The 19,737-nt window shown below is 39.8% G+C and overlaps 1 protein-coding gene across 1 annotated transcript; it reads left to right on the forward strand.

The window, feature by feature from the left end:
- The first annotated feature begins 1,390 nt into the window (after positions 1 to 1,390).
- LOC135077034 (chorion peroxidase) lies at positions 1,391 to 18,887 on the forward strand. Its single transcript, XM_063971626.1, has 15 exons — positions 1,391 to 1,573; positions 2,413 to 2,583; positions 3,092 to 3,264; positions 4,467 to 4,605; positions 5,004 to 5,150; positions 5,521 to 5,694; positions 10,232 to 10,428; positions 11,453 to 11,639; positions 11,772 to 11,969; positions 12,258 to 12,402; positions 12,785 to 12,944; positions 14,036 to 14,194; positions 16,105 to 16,309; positions 16,617 to 16,731; positions 17,514 to 18,887. Exons 1-15 carry the CDS (start codon positions 1,456 to 1,458, stop codon positions 17,581 to 17,583), a joined length of 2,358 nt encoding a protein of 785 aa, XP_063827696.1. The 5' UTR covers positions 1,391 to 1,455; the 3' UTR covers positions 17,584 to 18,887.
- Positions 18,888 to 19,737: the final 850 nt, after the last annotated feature.

Raw genomic sequence — 19,737 nt, forward strand, 5'->3', positions numbered from 1 at the left:
CACTTTGAAAACAATATGACTTGCTTGAGTTTTTTCGTCTTTTTCACAAAAATAATAAATAGGCATGAAGAGATTACAAAATTTCTGCAGCGGCTGACAGATCTCTTGATTTACTTTGACAGGTGACAATAAAGCCATAGACAATGGCCATATGAAAAACACACTTTTCCAATATTTTTGTTTGCCATGAGATTCTGGTACACCTATAGTCCTCCTATCACTTTAGCGCTCACCAGTTGGTGCCACTGCACTGTCTTCGCTACTAGCAAGTGACAGGACCTTACTCTACAGTGGCGCTAACTGGTGAGCGCTAAAACGATATCCCTCATTGCCATAAGTTGGTTTTGTGTGATTAATCCACTTATCTAACCTGTATTGCATTTGGAAAAATTTGGTTAGTTAATTAGTAATAAAATATCATAATGTTTTTTCAGAATTTAAAGTTTACTGACTTGTGTATCTTTTTATTATAAGCGATGCATATTATGATAACGGACTGAAGACGTCGTCTCACACTAGGGATAGACAGACGATAAACGAACAGATAAAATTATAAAAATCATTGTTATTGTCACACTAGCGGCCGCCCGCGACTTCGTACGCGTGGATCCCGTTTTCCCCCCTTCATCTATCTTACGCGGTTTAGCTTTTTTCATACAAATGTTTTTTCCCGCTAACTCCCGTTCCCGTGGGAGTTTTGCAATATCCTGTTGTAAATAAGCTTTAAGTTTACTAAGGTACCTGCATGCCAAATTTCAAGCGTCTAACTTAAGCGGTTTAGATTTTTCATACAAAAGGATTTTTCCGATAATTCCCGCCCCGTGGGAATTCCTAAGTATACTATAAACCTGCCCAGGAGTATGAAGAATAATTGAACTAAGTTTCGTTAAAATCCGTCTAGTAGTTTTTGTTTCTATAAGGAACATACAGACAGCAGACAGACAGACAGACAAAAATTTTACTGATTGCATTTTTGTCATCAGTACCTATCGATCACTAATCACCCCCTGATAGTTATTTTGAAAATATATTTCATGTACAGAATAATTGACCTCGCTACAAATTTATTATAAGTATAAATAATATGTATAGGTAGGTACATATTGCTATTTGTTTGTCTGTCATGACTATTTAAAATTGCGATTACGAAATTACTTACTTTTGATCATTAATAAAATTTAAGATCACTAATCGATGACACAGATTAGGTACAGTCCTACAATGTAAGTTCTAGTTTTGCAAATTATTTTTACTAATTCAAAGAATCGATTCATAGCACGTCACTAAAATTTTATAAAAACAAATGAGGGTAAACTACACTTTTATTCAACTTGTCTAATGTCAAATCGGTCTTTCAACTCAACCAACGGGGGTTAGTGGACGCGTGCGTGAAATAATGCTAAAAAGATAATTTTGAATAACGATAGATAGGATTTAAATAGTTAAATAATAAAAATGAGTCCGTTACAAATAATTTTGCGTGTTTTTATGTCTCTCGTGGTGGTGTGCCCGGTGGTAATCTTTTGTGAAGCACATGGGAATGTACGAGGTCGAGTCAGCATCAGTGAAGGAGGTAACGTACCCAGTTTTATTTCAGAAAGATTTATCATACAATAAATAAAAAAAGTGATAAAATTTCCAAGAACTGACATCCTATCTACATCACGAAAATATGATGATTAGTAGAACTACAAAATTAATGCTAGATACTTAGTGCGAAGTTGACAAAAGCTAGCTTTTATGATATTTATTTTACGTTACATACCTACCTACTTCATTGTAGGTATGTTTTTATAAAATATCATTCAGAAACAACTGCCTACTACTTACTCCTGATAGTTTTCTTGAGCAATATCAGTCAAAGTAAAATCAGTTCTATAAACATTCACACAGGTACCTATTTTTAACGATTATTCTTGATTAATATTTCTTCATAAACCTTACATTTCTAACTTTTCGTGCTTCAGGCAATTTTTTATCGAATATCAATCAGTACATTATTATTTGCGATTCATAGGATTAAACTTTTTTCTTTTTTTCTTATTGTGTCAGTCGGTATTAGTACTGGCCAGTGTCGTGTAATTAAATCTAAGATAGTTTTTATGAAAACACGAAAATAAACTGAATTATTTTGATGTGCGACCTCATTTGACGTACTGGCCGTCGTGAAAAAACCATTTTCTTTTCTGGCAGATCGCTTTTGTTTTTACTGCATTTTCTTAAGTGACGTTAATATCTTGTTTTTCGTAAAAAAAACTTCTATTTGAGCAATACTACTCGTAGTTCAAAATTATGACAAGATTGTTTAATTTTTGTGAAAAAATTAAAGTATGAAAATAATAGTAAGTTGTTTTTTGATTTTTTTCTGTAAGGAAATATGTAGATAGTGTGACCATTTTCTCCAAATTCCAGCACATGTGCACAAGTCAGAGGTTCCTTGCGCAGTCTGCCCGCGCCAAGGGCGGTGTGTGCCCAAGGTCCAGTGTCCCGCCCACCTCAGGCCTGCCTCGCACAACCCTGCGTGCCATCTCCAAGGGACCAAGGCGCTGGGCGTCTGTTGCTTCACTGGAAGCCATCATGCTGGTGAGGTTTTGGAATATTTAAGTTTGTTTATTCTTTTCGTTTTCGTAGTTTACAAACTAGACTGACTTTGGGAGTAATTTATTAATCAAGTTTATACATTTTTTAGCTAGTTATTTACTGTAGTTCTATGACTAGACTGAGTAGTCACCATGACAGGCAGGTGCCTGTCATGGTGCCTACATGCATACATAGGTATGTACTATGCATTTTACTTAACATCAAGAATGATTGCCGTCAAATACCTGTATTAAAAAAGACGTTATTATCTCTGTGTAGGTAATAAAAATTTTCTTTTACTACAATCCTGTACAGTGAATAGTTTTTATATATTTAGCTACTTCTTCAGCTTTATTCCAAGATTGATCAGCGATTTTCACGTTCACAAAATCAAATAACCCTCTTTCTGGCGCAGTCGGGTAGAAATCCAAACCATTCTTTGCTAACAAACTTTAAAGTTTAAAAAAATATCTTGAAGAAATAACTCAAATAATTGACTTTGACACCACAGCGGAATCCGAGCACAAAGCACGTAAGGCGACCTCCATCAACGAGCGCGACGTGAAGACCGCCCACCACCAGTCCAAGCAGAAGCTGGCTTCTTGGCTGGCCAGGGCCGAGGGGCTGGCTCAGCATCATGCTGTAGTTGTCAACGAGACATCTCCGAGCTTCGCGCACCACATGGTAAGAAGCACACAAATACAGGAGACCACAACAGAATCCTAGCACAAAGCAAGCAAGGCAACCTCCATCCGACGTGAAGACTGCTCATCACCAGTCTAAGCAGAAGCTGGCTTCTTGGCTAGCCAGGGCCGAGGGGCTGGCTCAGCATCATGCTATAGTAGTCAACGAGACTTCTCCGAGCTTCGCGCACCACATGGTAAGAAGAACACAAATAATAAAGATGATACTACAACGGAATCCGAGCACAAAGCACGCAAGGCGACCTCCATTAACGAGCGCGACGTGAAGACTGCTCATCACCAGTCCAAACATAAGCTGGCCTCTTGGCTCGCGACAGCTGAGGGTTTGGCTTAGCATCATCATCATGCTGTGGTGGTCAACGAGACTTCTCCGAGCTTCGCGCACCACATGGTAAGAAGAACACAAATAATAAAGATGATACTACAACGGAATCCGAGCACAAAGCACGCAAGGCAACCTCCATCCGGCGTGAAGACTGCTCATCACCAGTCTAAGCAGAAGCTGGCTTCTTGGTTAGTCAGGGCCGAGGGGCTGCTGGCTCGCCACGGGGATATAGTAGTCAACGAGACCTCTCCGAGCTTCGCGCACCACATGGTAAGAAGGACACAAATTATAGAGAAGATACCACAACAAAATTCGAGCAGAGTGACGCAAGGCTACCTCCATTAACGAGCGCGATGTGAAGACTGCCCACCAACAGTGCAAGCAGAATCTGGCCGCTTGGCTCGCGACAGCTGAGGGTTTGGTTTAGCATCATGCTGTGGTGGTCAACGAGACCTCTTCGAGTTTTGCGCACCACATGGCAAGAAGGACACAAATAATAATAATACTTAGTGCCTATCCTCTTCTTAAATTAGCCTGCTTGTAGTTTTTATCTTTTTACGATTTTTGTTTTAATAGGATTTAAAGTATCATCTACTATCTCTTGATAAGAAAATACATGTTTAGATTTTAATTGCATTAAGTCAAGCTATCAAAGTCGCCTCTGTTTTTTGCGTCAATTTTGAAAACAATTTACTTATTCTAAAATGATCCACAGTATATCTACACTGGAGCCATTACGACAAAGGCGACGCGTATCGAGCAATAATCCATTGTCTGACATCTCTATCACTAGGACGTTGTTCCTATATTTGAAGCAATGATTGGTGGCAAAATCTACCCTATCTCTCCATCTCCAGTCAGTGATGACGTACGACAAGCGAGCAGACAAGCTGGGGCGCGGCGGGCTTCTGAACCTCTTCGCTGCGCAGGAGTTGAAGGCGCGCCAGGCGCTGTCCGACGATGAACTGGCGTTGGGATTCACTGAGCATACTGATGGTAACTAAGACTTTATTCTTATCAGAATAATGAATCTATAATTATCTTGCCACTAATTTGATTTTAATGAAATGTGAATTCTAAGTAAATTAGTCTAAAACACTACTTTTATTAATTTTGATAAGTATTGCAAATGTGTGAGATTTTTAATAATGTTGTGCAGGGTGTTGAATTTTCCACTTGTTGATGTTACTTTGATTCTTGATCGGATCTCCTGATTTCTGATTCGATCACGTAGGGAAACTCCGTGCATGACACGCTCAGTCCGAAAAAAACAAAGCACCATCCTATTTGGATGCGAGTGACACAGATACCGTTTGTATAAGTACTCTAAAGTCAATTAAAACTTTTTGCTACCTACTTGAATACGCTTTTAATAAAGAGTAAATCTTCTTCAGGTCCATTCTGCCCACCACCCCCCACGTGCTCCAATCCACCGAGCCGTTACCGCAGCATCGGGGGGGATTGCAACAACCCTAAAAACCCAAGCTGGGGGGCCGTGCACTCAGGGTATGAGAGGCTACTGCCTCCGGATTACAGTGATGGTAAGTTTTAGAATTCGTTTTAGATACTGTGAGTGGTGCGTGAGAAAAAATCAGTCCTTTGTATTATTCCTATCCTCATCCAGCACACCTCTAGAGGAGAAGGCAAAGAAGAAGCATTTGTGCCTACCAATTAAGATACGCGAGCTTAGAAAAGACGTGAGAGATATCAGGCAGAGTATTTTAAGTGGCATTAAAAAGACCATGTTTACACCATGCAGTTTCGTCTCTAAGCTTTAGATTAGGCCATTCTGCTTCATTTTTATCTTACCAGACATCTTCTCAGCTTGATATAAAAGTCGTTTTATAAAGTGCAATGCAATGGCAATTGTTTCAAGCCTGCTGGTAATTCAGAATTAATTAAATCCCATAGGAACCTGGGCCATGCGCGCGTCTTCCACCGGCCTCCCGCTGCCCAGCCCGCGACTAGTCAGCAACGCTTTGATCTTGGACGCTCCCCACCCGAGTCCAACACACAACTTGATGTTCATGCAGTTCGGACAGTTCATCGCACACGACACCACTTCTGGAGTCGTCTTCACTATCGGTAAGCTTTATAACTGCTTCTGAAGATGAATCCCATAGGAACCTGGGCCATACCGTCTGAAACGCCCTGATCCTGGACTCTTCTCACCCGATCCCTCCATACAACCGCAGTTCAGATTTTATATCTCACACGCCACCACGTCTGGAGTCATCTTGACTATCGGTAAGCTCTACAGCTACTTTTGACCATGGAATCAAAAATATTTATTCAGTTTAGACCACAAGTAGCACTTATGAACGTCAAAATATAGTAAACTAGCTTTCCGACCGCGGCTACGCCCGCGTGGAATTTTGTCTGTCACAGAAAAACATTATCGCGCGCGTCCCTGTTTCAAAAACCGGGATGAAAACTATTCTATGTCCTATCCCGGCACTCAAACTATCTCTATGCCAAATTTCATCAAAATCGGTTCAGTGGTTTAGGCGTGAAAGAGAGACAGACAGACAGACACACAGAGTTACTTTCGTATTTATAATATTAGTATAGATAATAAAAAAGAAAAGGTAGCCTTTATGGGACACTTAGTCTTTACATGTCTCCTTATCTTGTGGGCCCTACCAGCGCTTCGAGACAATCCAAATCAAATCCCATAGAAACCTGCGCCTCTTCCACCGTCGGCAATGCCCTGATTCTGGACGTCCCCTCCATCCGAGGCCCGAGCCCTACACACGACTTGATGTTCATGACGGACAGTTCGCGCATGACACCACCTCTGGAGTCGTCTTTACTATTGGTAAGCTCAAAGGCAGTTCCTTTGAATATGAAACCCCACAGGAACCTAGGGCTCAGGCTTTTAAATAGCATGCAGGCTAAAAGCTGCCCCATTGTGGTTAAAATTAAACAAGCTCTTTTGAGCAAATAATAGCTAGCCATGATTTCCTGTCATATCTTCATTAAGCTCTTAATTTATAATTTAAAGCACATTTTATTTTAGAGCGTTTAATTTTTTTTCTAAATGAAGTATCAAAGGATCATTGATTTATTTGATATTTTCTTATAAAATAGTCTTCACTGTTGGCAAATAATAAAATTTCCCTCATAATTCACAACTAAAGGCTGGTAACGACGTCCCATATTTCTAAGTACCGTAATTATATGGAAATTAAGACCTATCGTAAATTCGACTTACAGCTGCAATTTTCTGATGAAACGTTTGTGGTTAACTGGCATGCTTTACTATGCGAGATAGATTATAAAACCGTTTGCTTGTATCTAATCGCTTATAAGTATGATTTAATAATCGCCTTGTGAAATAGCAGAGGCAGAAATTCTAACTGCCAGGAGAAAACAAGAATACTTGAAATAATTTCCAAGAAAAGTCGACAAGTTGCAAATTACACAAGGAAATCGTATGATCGAGATTAATGGGCCCAGTTTGAGACATCGGCTCAATAACTCGTTGGTAAGTTATGTAAATTCGAAAGTAGGAAATCTTTACACTTACACACTTTCTTATACTGCATCTTTAAATAGCACATTAACTATTAAAACTCGTTGAACCGTTCATGTTGATTCATATTTTGTGAAATACCAATAATGTCAATGAAATCAGTGTCTGGCTTACAAGGCGCAATTTATATCCCTTCATTTGGCAGTGATGCTTTTAAGCAACAACCACTTTGAATATTTCTACAGCACCAAATAATAAATTTTGTGCAAATCATTCGATTTTGTTACGAAGCTTAGTTCAGCAAAACACTAGTAAATCGGTCGTCGACTGAGTTTTGAGTGATTTCATATTCATATTTCTGTCAGACACCAAGATGACGCGCAATCAGAGTAACAAAGTCGGAAGTTTTATGATTTTATACTATTTTATGATCTCCAATTGTTTTTGTTTTGTCTAAATTTTGTTCATAATAAATCAAACTAATCATATAAAGCAATATTTGGCGTAGAAACTGTGTTTTCTAATACATGACATGCTTCCGAACCTCGATGTTGCCTAGAAGCAACAGTGCCAAACATCTAACAAAATAGGTTTATCTTTTTGTCAATACAAAAGAGTGTCAATACCCAATAAATCAATCATGTATTACATGAATAATGTTACAGAGATGGTATGGTACTTAATTACTTTGGATGCAATTATGGACTCTGTCGGGCACAGCATTTTAGGAGAGAGGAAGAATTTCCTGTCTGTCTCTGTGTTGTCTGTCTTCACGCTTATGTGACTGAACTGATTTAAATGATAAACACAGTTTTCTTGCGTTGAAGTCAACAACTATAGCAGATAACGGTAACATACCAGTTTCAGAAGCTAAAGAGATAATAAAAAGCCAACCTTGGCTCGGCATATTGATAGTGAAGTATAATGACATGAGTCATCTATCAAAAGTTGGAGAAAAAGGTTGTTGTCGACTTTGCGAAAATGGCCAAAAAATAGTTTAATGCATAAAATATGAAATACGATTGACTTTTTTAATGATTTTCATATTAAAAAATTAATTCTATAATATATGTCAATGTCTTATATAAGTACCCCTATTTGGCAATGTGGTAAATAAGCAACAATTGTTTTTCGCGAAAATACCAACCAAATATTTTTTTAATTATTTTTCTTAACTTTATTTGATAGTAACAATTAGGTCTAAACTAGATTTTATTGAAAAAATCAAACAGTTTACGTCTTGCCAAATGAAGGGATATAGAAATGGGCCTAGGGTAGTCACTTTACTAGTCACTTGATCTTGCTGAATCAGCAACTCTAGGATCACTGTACTCCGTTCTTCCTAAGTATCAGCAGTAGTCAGCAGGGTTACGTTTAAGTAGAACTGAGTAAATATACATTGATGCGTGAGTTTCGATCACAAAAAGCCTAGGCGCAGATCACCGATAGTCCAGTCATTTAAGCTTAAATTAGGTAAGAATCTCGGAATTCGAGATACCCAGCTGTAAGTCTGTAAATACTTGTATATTGACACCCTAAAAGTTGTCTCAAAACCTACATATGGTAGGGTGTAAGCAACTATTAAATTTTAAGGTCAAAGGTCACAAAAATCGGTTTTTTGCGCTTTTTTTGGAAATATCTCATTTCCTATGGGTTTTTTGCTATTTGTATTTATTATCAATATTGTAGAATACTAAATTCTCTACAAATTTTGTTTAAAAAAATTTTTTATACGGTGAACCGTTTTCGAGATAGAGGGCGGAGAGCGCGCGGTCACTGCATCACTTCAGGTCTACTTAAGTGGTTTAGGTTTTTCATACAAAAGGATTTTCCCGCTAATTCCCGTGGGAATTTCGGTAATTACTTGTTGTAAATAAGCTTTAAGTTTACTAAGGTACCTACATGCCAAATTTCAAGCGTCTAACTTCCGTTAAGCGTTTAGATTTTTCATACAAAAGGATTTTCCCGCTAATTCCTGTTCCCGTGGGAATTCCTAAGTATACTATAACCTGCCCAGGTGTATGAAGAATAATTGTACCAAGTTTCGTTAAAATCCGTCGAGTAGTTTTTGTTTCTATAAGGAACATACAGACGGACAGACAGACACAAAAATTTTACTGATTGCATTTTTGGCATCAGTATCGATCACTAATCACCCCCTGATAGTTATTTTGAAAATATATTTCATGTATAGAATTCTGTCCGTCTGTATGTTCCTTATAGAAACAAAAACTACACGACGGATTTTAACGAAACTTGGTACAATTATTCTTCATACACCTGGGCAGGTTATAGTATACTTAGGAATTCCCACGGGAACAGGAATTAGCAGGAAAATCCTTTTTTATGAAAAATCTAAACGCTTAACGGAAGTTAGACGCTTGAAATTTGGCATGTAGGTACCTTAGTAAACTCAAAGCTTAGTTACAACAAGGAATTCCCGAAATTCCCACAGGAATTAGCGGGAAAATCCTTTTGTATGAAAAATCTAAACCGCTTAAGTAGACCTGAAGTGATGCAGTGACCGCGCGCTCTCCACCCTCTATCTCGAAAACGGTTCACCGTATAAAAAAAGTTTTTAAACAAAATTTGTAGAGAATTTAGTATTCTACAATATTGATAATAAATACAAATAGCAAAAAACCCATAGGAAATGAGATATTTCTAAAAAAAGCGCAAAAAACCGATTTTTGTGACCGTTGACCTTGAAATTTAATAGTTGCTTACACCCTACCATATGTAGGTTTTGAGACAACTTTTAGGGTGTCAATATACACGTATTTACAGACTTACAGCTGGGTATCTCGAATTCCGAGGTGAACTTACTATAATGACTGGACTACGACTTTTAGTTGGCCGATAGTTGGGTCCGGCTATTAATCAGTATAGACATGGTATAAAAGTGCGCGCACTATGTACACCGATTTGCTATCGGCCGATTCTTCATACAAATTAGAATCAGGTTCAACTATCGGCCGACTAAAAATCGATAGTCTGCGCCTAGGCAAAGACCTTTTTATCGCTTGCTTCCCCCTTATAAAATAGCTATAAAAACTTTCCTATATTTTACCGTACCTAGTTATCAAACAAGCCTCACAAGGTTAGCATTGAACTGTCAAGTGTTTGCCATATACTTCTTGTCACCAGGCAACGGCAGCGCCATCTCCTGCTGCTCCGGCGACGGCGAGCAGTTCCTCCCGCCGGAGTTGCAACACTGGGCCTGTGCGCCCATCGCCGCCGCTCCCGAAGACGACTTCTACGGCCAGTTCCGACACCAGTGCCTGAACATGGTCCGAACGCAATTGGCGCCGTCTAGCGACTGCTCCGTTGGTTATGCTAAGCAGGTGGAGTGGAATTTTAAATGACCTGCTCTTAGGTCTTGAAATGATGATGATAAGTTTTGATTTTAAAGACAGCTTCTACGGTCAGTTCCGACACCAGTGCCTGAACATGGTCCGCACGCAGCTAGCGCCGTCGAGCGACTGCTCCGTTGGTTATGCTAAGCAAGTGGGTAGAATTCTAGATGCAGTGTTATGAGGTCTTTAAGTGATGATGGTAGGCTTTCATCTAAAAGACGACTTCTACGGCCAGTTCCGACACCAGTGCCTGAACATGGTTCGAACGCAATTGGCGCCGTCTAGCGACTGCTCCGTTGGTTATGCTAAGCAGGTGGGTAGAATTCTAGATGCAGTGCTATGAGGTCTTTAAGTGATGATGGTAGGCTTTCATCTAAAAGACGACTTCTACGGCCAGTTCCGACATCAGTGCCTGAACATGGTCCGAACGCAATTGGCGCCGTCGAGCGACTGCTCCGTTGGTTATGCTAAGCAGGTGGGTAGAATTCTAGATGCAGTGCTATGAGGTCTTTAAGTGTTGATGGTAGGCTTTGATTTTAAAGACGACTGCTACGGGCAGTTCCGCTACTGGCAGTGCCTGAACATGGTCCGAACGCAATGGCGCCGTCGAGCGACTGCTCCGTTGGTTACGCTAAGCAGGTGGGGCTGGAATTTTAGCTGATGTTTTGCTCTCAGGAAATTCTAGATGCAGTGCAGTCTTTAAGTGAACTTGATAGGCATTGATTTTGTCCTAGTGATTGTAGATGACATACGATACGAATAACAGAGGTTTCAAAGTCTCTCAATAAACTTGTCTTATGAAATCACCAAGTTAGCTGTTAAATTATTACTTCTTATAGTAAATCTTTTTGTAGAAAAACCCCTGAACAATGTTCTCGCTATTTTAAATAAAAAAGTACTTCTTCAAACAGAAAAGATTCCTGATGCGTCAATCAATTCAATATCTATGGGGGCTCATGAAAATTGACATAAAGGTGGGTGTGGGATCAATAGCGACTTGTGTTTTCCACAGATGAATGGCGTCACTCACTTCCCCGACTTGTCGCACATATACGGGAGCTCTGATGAGAGGCTGGCGATACTCCGCGGCTCAGGAGGGCTCCTGAAGACGTTCAATGACTATGGTCGGGAGTTACCTCCGTTGACCGAGAGGAAGGAGTGCCTCACGCTGAAGGAGGGAGCGGCTTGCTTTGAGTCTGGTTAGTACGAATGTAATGTGGTTGTAGAACATAGATAATTAATTAGATGTTACACGTTTCACATTTTAAGATTTTTAAGGTACTTACTTTTCTGGCAATTGTATAGGAGGAAACATTTTTCCTATTTCCCAGGCGACAACCACGGCAACCAGATCATATCGCTCACAGTTCTACATACCCTCTGGACACGTGAGCACAATAGGATAGCTCGAGCGCTTGCCCGCCTCAACCCCATGTGGGATGAAGAACGCATCTTCATGGAAGCCAGAAGAATCGCGCAGGCAGAGTTCCAGAACATCATCTATAGCGAATGGCTGCCTTTACTGTTAGGTAAGCAATGTTAGGGCCCTGGATAGTCTCCAGTGTAGGAAAATGACCTCAAATTTGCCAGAGGCAAATGGAGGATGCTGGTTAGATGACTTGGGGAGGCTGGATGTTCGCAGAATCTGCACCATATTCGCTTGATCTTCTTACTGACTGACTATACAGAAGGTGCAGTGGTTTCTTTCCAAGGTTGTCAGTTATCTTTATTGGATTCACTGCTCTCGATTTTAGTTTGGTGTTTTTCATAAAAGATTCAATATTCAATTTTGTTTACAACTACTTTCTTCTTACCAGGTCCTCAAGCAGTCCAAGCGTTTGGTCTGCTCCCGTCTCCAGGCTACTCCTCCTTGTACGACCCTCACGTGAACCCAGCGCTATCGGCTGAATTCGCTACTGCTGCTATGAGGTTCGGCCATTCCGTCGTCGATGGGAAGATCATGTGAGTATCATCCTTCTTCTATAGCGTCTATACAGGTGTATCCTAGTTTATCAATTGGGTGCTGTTTAATTTGTTCCTTTGCACAACACGCCCTTGAAACAAAGTACATATCAGATTTTTTTGAGTTGTTAAAGAATAATTATCATTATTACCTACTTCCTTAGGGCCTATTTCTGAGCATTAATTTCCAAAACAATTAGGGCAGCATGGGTGAAAATTGTATCATCTTTAGAACCGCTATTTACTGCAGTCCATTTTAAATTTTAGCCTATTTTGCATTGTGAATTACCACCACAAACCGGCCATTGTGAAAATGTTCAGCAGTCGACGTCCTATAGCTGAAATGATGATGATGATGATGATTTTGAATTAAATTTCTCAGGATTCCTAGCACCAGCACAGGTACTATCTACGAATCGATCTCGATCCCCGAGGTGATGTTTCAGCCGGCACGCATGCGTCTGAAGCCGTTCTTCGACCGCCTCATAGCTGGTCTGAGCTGGCAGCCCATGCAGTCCGTGGACCCATTTGTCACTGAAGGAGTGAGTCCTACCTATTTAGAACTACATAGCTGTGTCTAGTCCCCTCATGTATGTCTGCTAAAAGACAATGCCGGAAATTGGCGTCTTTTTTTTTTCGCGCGGCCATCGACCAAACTTTGTTTTTTGATTACAAAATAGTGTAATAAACCAAACTTACTATGACATGTATACCTCTAAACTCAGTCTGAACTGAGTTACGAGCATTAGAAGTTTGATGATTTTCATACTAGATTTGCTTTTTGCACGCAAAGTTTTGTAAGAAATTGCAACAAAATAGTGACATTGTATGTGTAAACAAACAACACCATCCATTAAAGGCTCCAGACATCAGTATGGAGCAGAATCAGCGCAATAAAAAAATAGCGCAATATTTTGTTGCAATTTCTTACAAAACTTGCGCACAAAAAGCAAATCTAGTATGAAAATCATCAAACTTCTAATGCTCGTAACTCAGTTCAGACTGAGTTTAGAGGTATACATGCCATAGTAAGTTTGGTTTATTACACTATTTTGTAATCAAAAAACAAAGTTTGGTCGATGGCCGCGCGAAAAAAAAAGACGCCACTTTCCATACAAAATCTGGCATTGCCATTTACATTCATGAAATGCGCGAACTAGTATCAGACTCGCGAAGTTAAAAAAATTGTGCAATTTTCATAACTTTTCTTTCCGTAAAAACTTTCTGCAAAGACCATTTGATCACTTTTCTTGGAATTTTGTCACAACAGTAAATTCACTTATACAATATGTAATGTATCGCTATACGGGACTATTCCCACCTCTCATTCCCACCGCTGCAACTCCTGTGTAGCCAGTAGGATCTACAGCTTGATCGCTATGAAAACCTAACCAATGAAGTTCAAGTTTGTCCCGGGGGAAAGTTAAACTGTCATTGGACCCGCAACGAAATTATTCAGAAGAACAGGAGGAGTTCGAAGCTAGGGTTCGACTTCTCTCCATTGCAAAGCGGATGACAGGTGACAAACAAAGCTTTATTAACCTAATGGATCACTATAAAATGGCATAATCTAGGTACTTAGGTTGTAAACCATAGTTGTAAACTTGTTTTAATTCGTCCTAACTTCCCTTAGTTGACCCGCTACCTGTTTCACGGCGGCAACCCGTTCGGGCTGGACCTGGCGTCCATCAACATTCAGCGCGGGCGCGACTACGGCGTGCGGCCCTACAACGCCTATCGTCGACTTGTGGGCTTAGAGCCTATTGTGGACTTCAACCAGTTCACGCCCAATGTAAGACAATCAGCTAATGTAGATAGGCTTTCCGAGACCGAGTCGAGACTCCATGGCCAGTCTCGGGGTCTCCCACTCAGTGGACCGACGATATAATGGAGGTTGCGCGAAGCATGCGGGCAGCACAGGATCGGTCGTTATGAACATTCTTAGGGGAGGCCATTGTCTAGCAGTGTTTTCTTCTACTAGAAATCCTTGGGAGTGGTCTTTGTCCAGCAGTGGATATCATTTGGCTGAAATACGTTCGGGCTGGACCTGGTGTCCATCAACATCTAGCGCGGGCGGGACTACGGCGTGCGGCCCTACAACTCCTACCGACGGCTCGTGGGCCTGGACCCCATTGTGGACTTCAACCAGTTCACGCCCAACGTAAGACAATGAGGGCTATCGTTTTAGCGCTCACCAGTTAGCGCCACTGTAGAGTAAGGTCCTGTCACTTGCTAGTAGCGAAGACAGTGGCGCCAACTTGTGAGCGCTAAAGTGGTAGGAGGATTATCGCATTTGCACTCATTAAGATGGCGCCACTGTAGAGTATGGTTCTGTCAATCGCCAGGGGTGCCAACTGTTAAGTATAAAAACGATAGCCCTCATTGACGAGTATTTACGATTTTCCTCTGAACTAGAGGAGAAACTCCTTAGATACTTGCTGAGGAGAAGGCGTGTGTATTGTATCAACATCCAGCGCGGGCGCGACTACGGCGTGCGGCCCTACAACGCCTACCGAAGACTCGTGGGCCTGGACCCTATAGTGGACTTCAACCAGTTCACGCCCAACGTAAGACCGTTGAAGAGCATTCATGTCTTTTTTCTGAAATGGTGGAGAAACCCTTTATCTAGATACTGAAGGGAAAGGCGTGTGTTTTTTATACCTTCCATCAATATTCAGCGCGGGCGCGACTACGGCGTGCGGCCCTACAACGCCTACCGACGGCTCGTGGGCTTGGAGCCTATTGTGGACTTCAACCAGTTCACACCCAATGTAAGACAATTGACGAGGTTTTATGCTTTTTCCCTGAACTAGAGGAGAAACTTCTTAGCTACTTACTGAGGGGAAGGCGTGTGTTTTGCATACCGTCCATCAACATCCAGACCTCCCACTCGGTGGACGAACTATCCAGTAAAGGTCGCAGGAAGCACCTGGATGGGACCAGCGTAGATTCGGTCGTTGTGGAAATCCTTGGGGAAAGTCTTTCTCCAGCAGTAGACATCATTTGGCTGAAACCCGTTCGGGCTGGACCTGGTGTCCATCAACATCCAACGCGGGCGCGACTACGGCGTGCGGCCCTACAACTCCTACCGACGGCTCGTGGGCTTGGAGCCTATTGTGGACTTCAACCAGTTCACGCCCAATGTAAGATAATTACTTAATGTCTAACTTAGTGGACCGACGATCTAGTAAAGGTCACGGGCAGCACAGGACCAGTCGTTGTGGAAATATTTGGAGAAGGCCTTCATCAGTTCACATTCAACGACATTTGAAGAGCATTCGACGATCTAGTAAAGGTCGCAGGCAGCACAGGACCGATCGTTGAAGAAATCCATGGAGGCCTTGTGGGCTTCAACCATCACGCAGGACGTAAGCCAAAGTATTTAGAAGGTATTGAACAGGACCGGTCCTAGCCGTTGACTTTTGGCGTTTCAGCAGTTTTTGGTAATAACTTTCTTATCCTTAGAGTAATCATCTTTAGACGCACTAATAAATAGCAAGCGGTATTTAGATGACCCTTGTTATCTGGCCCATCTGACCTCTTCTCTTGTTCTACCAACGAAGGGAGTGCTGATTCTGGTATACTGATGCAAGTATTATACAAAGTTGATTCTTTACGACTTTCGTCCTTTCTTCTTTATTTGATTTTCTGGTATTTTGGTACAGTTGCACGCGCGATAACATTTGCTCCTCATGGTTCCAGACTGCCCAACGTCTAGGATCAGTCTACCAAAGCCCCGATGACATCGACCTGTGGGTAGGCGGTCTTCTAGAAGAAGCCGTCGGCGGCGGAGTGGTGGGCGTCACCTTCTCGAACATCCTGGCCGACCAGTTCTCCAAGATCAAGAGAGGGGACAGGTACTTCTACGAAAACGGACCTGATGTCAACCCTGGGGCTTTTAGTCCATGTAAGTGTTTCTGCGTATTGTTAAGATCATAGCTATTTTCTGATACTTTGGTCTCATGATTAATACTCATCATGATTTAACTGCATCTAAATTTTTTTTCTTTTTGTAACTCTTTTGGCAAATATGAAGTTTAATTTAACTCTATGTGTGTAAAATAGAAATAAAATGATTTAACGCCTTTAGAGAAAAATTTACTTAAAAAAATGGATCCTTTATTCAAAATCTATGAGGGAATCTGACTTGGAAAAATATGTCAATTGATTGGGTTGATTGGTTGTTTCTCTTAAATTAACTTGATCTATTCCAGACCAACTGGCAGAGATAAAGAAGGTGACCCTAGCGAGGATCATTTGTGATAACCGCGACGGCATCGAACTCTTGGCCCAACCACCAAACGCTTTCATCAGAGCTGATCTTCCAGGGTAAGCACGAGTTTGATATACACTCGACATCAAATAAATCGCACCTCTCGCGAAAAGCACTTTCAAACGAATGCATCACCCACCAATATTGGCACCATTTAATAGCGTAACTAGTTCTAAACTTCATTTCATTAGAGGAAAGGTTTTTACCCCAAAAATGTGTCTTTAGAAAGATCATCAGAGTCACTTCTTCAAAAAATTGGTAGTTACGCTTGAGCCAACTTCTATGGCTATTAAACTGTTAAATTGGGATTAATCGCTATCCATCTGTTAAAGAGGATACGTGTGATCATTATTTGGTTTTATAACCATACAATTTGGTCTAATTGATCCCAGAGGTGAGCCCAAAGTGAGGTCTTTTTTCAAGTTACATTTATGGTATATATTAATCATTTATTAAGAAATTAAATGTGTTTTTCTTTAAGGATATTTATTGGGTTTTCAAATTTAAACACCAATATTGTTAGGGGTACCATGACTGTGTCAGAAGAAAATCTTTAAAGTTCGCGTCACGGAAGGTGCGGTTTATTTGATGTTCAGTATATTTTTTAGAAATATTGCACAAACAAATAGCAGAAACAACTTGAAGACGATTATATTTTAATAATTAATTAAATTGAAACGTTTGTACGGACTATGATAGCATAATCAAGGTAAGTGTAGCACGTAGATATTTATTAATTAGTTAGGTGCGTAAAGTCTAATGTGCTGTGACTGTACCTATATTAAGGTCCAATAATTATTTTAGAAAAAGGGTAAGTACGAATTTGTTTATTTTTCAGAAACGAACCAGTTCCGTGCGACAGTTCCGTCATACCAGCGATGGATCTGAGCAGATTTAGAGATATTTAGAATTAGAACATACACAATTTTACACAGTCAGGCGCTGAAATGTTTTGCCACCATAAAGAACATTTTGACTAACTTTTGAATACCTTAAAATAAACATAAGGCGCTAAAATTTACAGATTCGCTACCAAAAAGAAAGAACCCATATAAATTATGGGTTAAAACATTTCAACTATTTTTTTAGTCCCACAGTTTGGTATTGACAAAAGTTCAGATATTTCTTTAGTTGGTTATTTGAGTTTGACTTCATCAGCATTCCTTTCTTCTATCTTCTTCTCACTTCTTTCTTCTGCCTTTTCTATCTTTACGATTATTACAATCATTGCTTCTTTTGCAAAAGCGAACTTATCGTTTTGTTTTGATTATGCATGCACCTTTTGTGATCAAAACAATTGTTGTAATAAATACTAAACTATCGTGTTGATTTATCTTAATGAGTAACCTCGTTGATTTAGTTCAAACATAACTCTTTTGATGATTTAGTAGGTTTTTATATTTTAACATCTTGTTTTCTAAAACTCCTTGGAGCCCGACCAATGAGTTTTGATGCCGAACACTAAACATCAATAGGGTTATATATTTGACTGATTTTACCAGATTTTAATTAATTTGCTGATTCTAATTTCACTTCCTTTTCAATGTCGATGAAGTCAAATTTAATTAGGTTTGTACAGGTACCAGATTCAATGATTTTTTCGCCATAAAAAGTCCAGGAATCAGGGGTTTTAAGGTAGGATACTGTGGTACTAAAAATTTGGTTAATTAAAAAGTTTTCTTGATTAATAAAAGTATGTAATTTAGTGAGTAAAAACAAAAAAGGCTTATTTTGTCACAGATTGAAACACTGATATTGAATTGAATAACATGGTTGGTGAACATTTGGTGATTTGTTAAAGTTTATTATTTTATTATATTTTTAATGGCGTCACGGTTTTTGTGATATTTAAAGCAGGCTTTAAATCTCAACCCCACCGAAAATGGTCTCAATTTTTATGCATGATATCTCTAGGTATAAGTTTTTAAAAGAATTAAAAATGTAAAGATGAATTTTATCGATTTGATATCTGAATTATGTATAAAATATAAATATGTAAAATAGCTGCAAGATCAGATGTAAAGTACTAAATGATTTTTCAACATGATTGTGTATGCATTTTGTACAAAGTAGTAATGATTTATGTAATTAATTGGGATACAATAGTTTTATCCTAAATCCGTATAATGATTTTTGTACAAGGAGCTCCTTACCTAATTAATTGATTGAATAATGGCGTAATAAATTGCGAATAAAATGTATTTGATTAAAATGCAATTTGTTTCAGTAGTAAAGAATGATCCTTCTCGATGGAATCAATCTGATAGATCCACATCAGACGTAAAATTGTGTTGTAGTTCACGTTTAAAAAAGAGCTCTCTCAGACCAATCTTTTCTGCAATTCCAATCCTTCTGCTATTAAGTAAAAGCTAACTTTTACTTCTTAATAGCAGGAGCATCTTCTTTGATGAAAGACCATCAATCAAGCGATTTCTAGTTTTTTTTTTGCCTTGCCACTTGATGGCAAGTGATTCAGGCGCGACGGGTCGCCAATGAGAAAATTGGTCTTAGTAATAGTTTAATTTTCTCAATTAACGTTAGACGAGCTCTGTCGACGCAATTTTTCAACGCTTCGAATGCGAATCTAAAAAGGTTTTATGTGTATTTGTAAAGTAAGCACCTTATTAATTTAAGGTTTACTTGATACCTAAGTCTAGTAAGTAGGTAATCTTTAAGTGACCTGAAACTTTCCGTCTAGATTACCTACGTTCGAGACAAAGACTTCTGAATTACTAGACAGTCTGACGAATAAGTAGGTTAGTAATGCAGCGGCGGGGAGGAGCATAATAATATGTGATGTGCTGTAAGGCTTTAGTTGCCACGAAGGCTTTAGTTGACAAAATAACTCATAAGCTGGGTTGCATCATCTTACTTTAATTTCAACAAACGTCAAAAATCTGTCTGTCAAAAGTCACAAAAAGCACCGGTTATCGTTATAGTTACCGTTAAAGTTAGGTGGTGCCACTAAGCCTTATTTATTGAAAGCCGACAAAATTCTAACTATGAACGGCTCTCAACTATTCCTTACAATGGGAACTATGACGTCAGGTCGCAAATTCGGA

This window comes from Ostrinia nubilalis, chromosome 12 (genome assembly GCF_963855985.1).
Source record: "Ostrinia nubilalis chromosome 12, ilOstNubi1.1, whole genome shotgun sequence".
Lineage (NCBI taxonomy): Eukaryota > Metazoa > Arthropoda > Insecta > Lepidoptera > Crambidae > Ostrinia > Ostrinia nubilalis.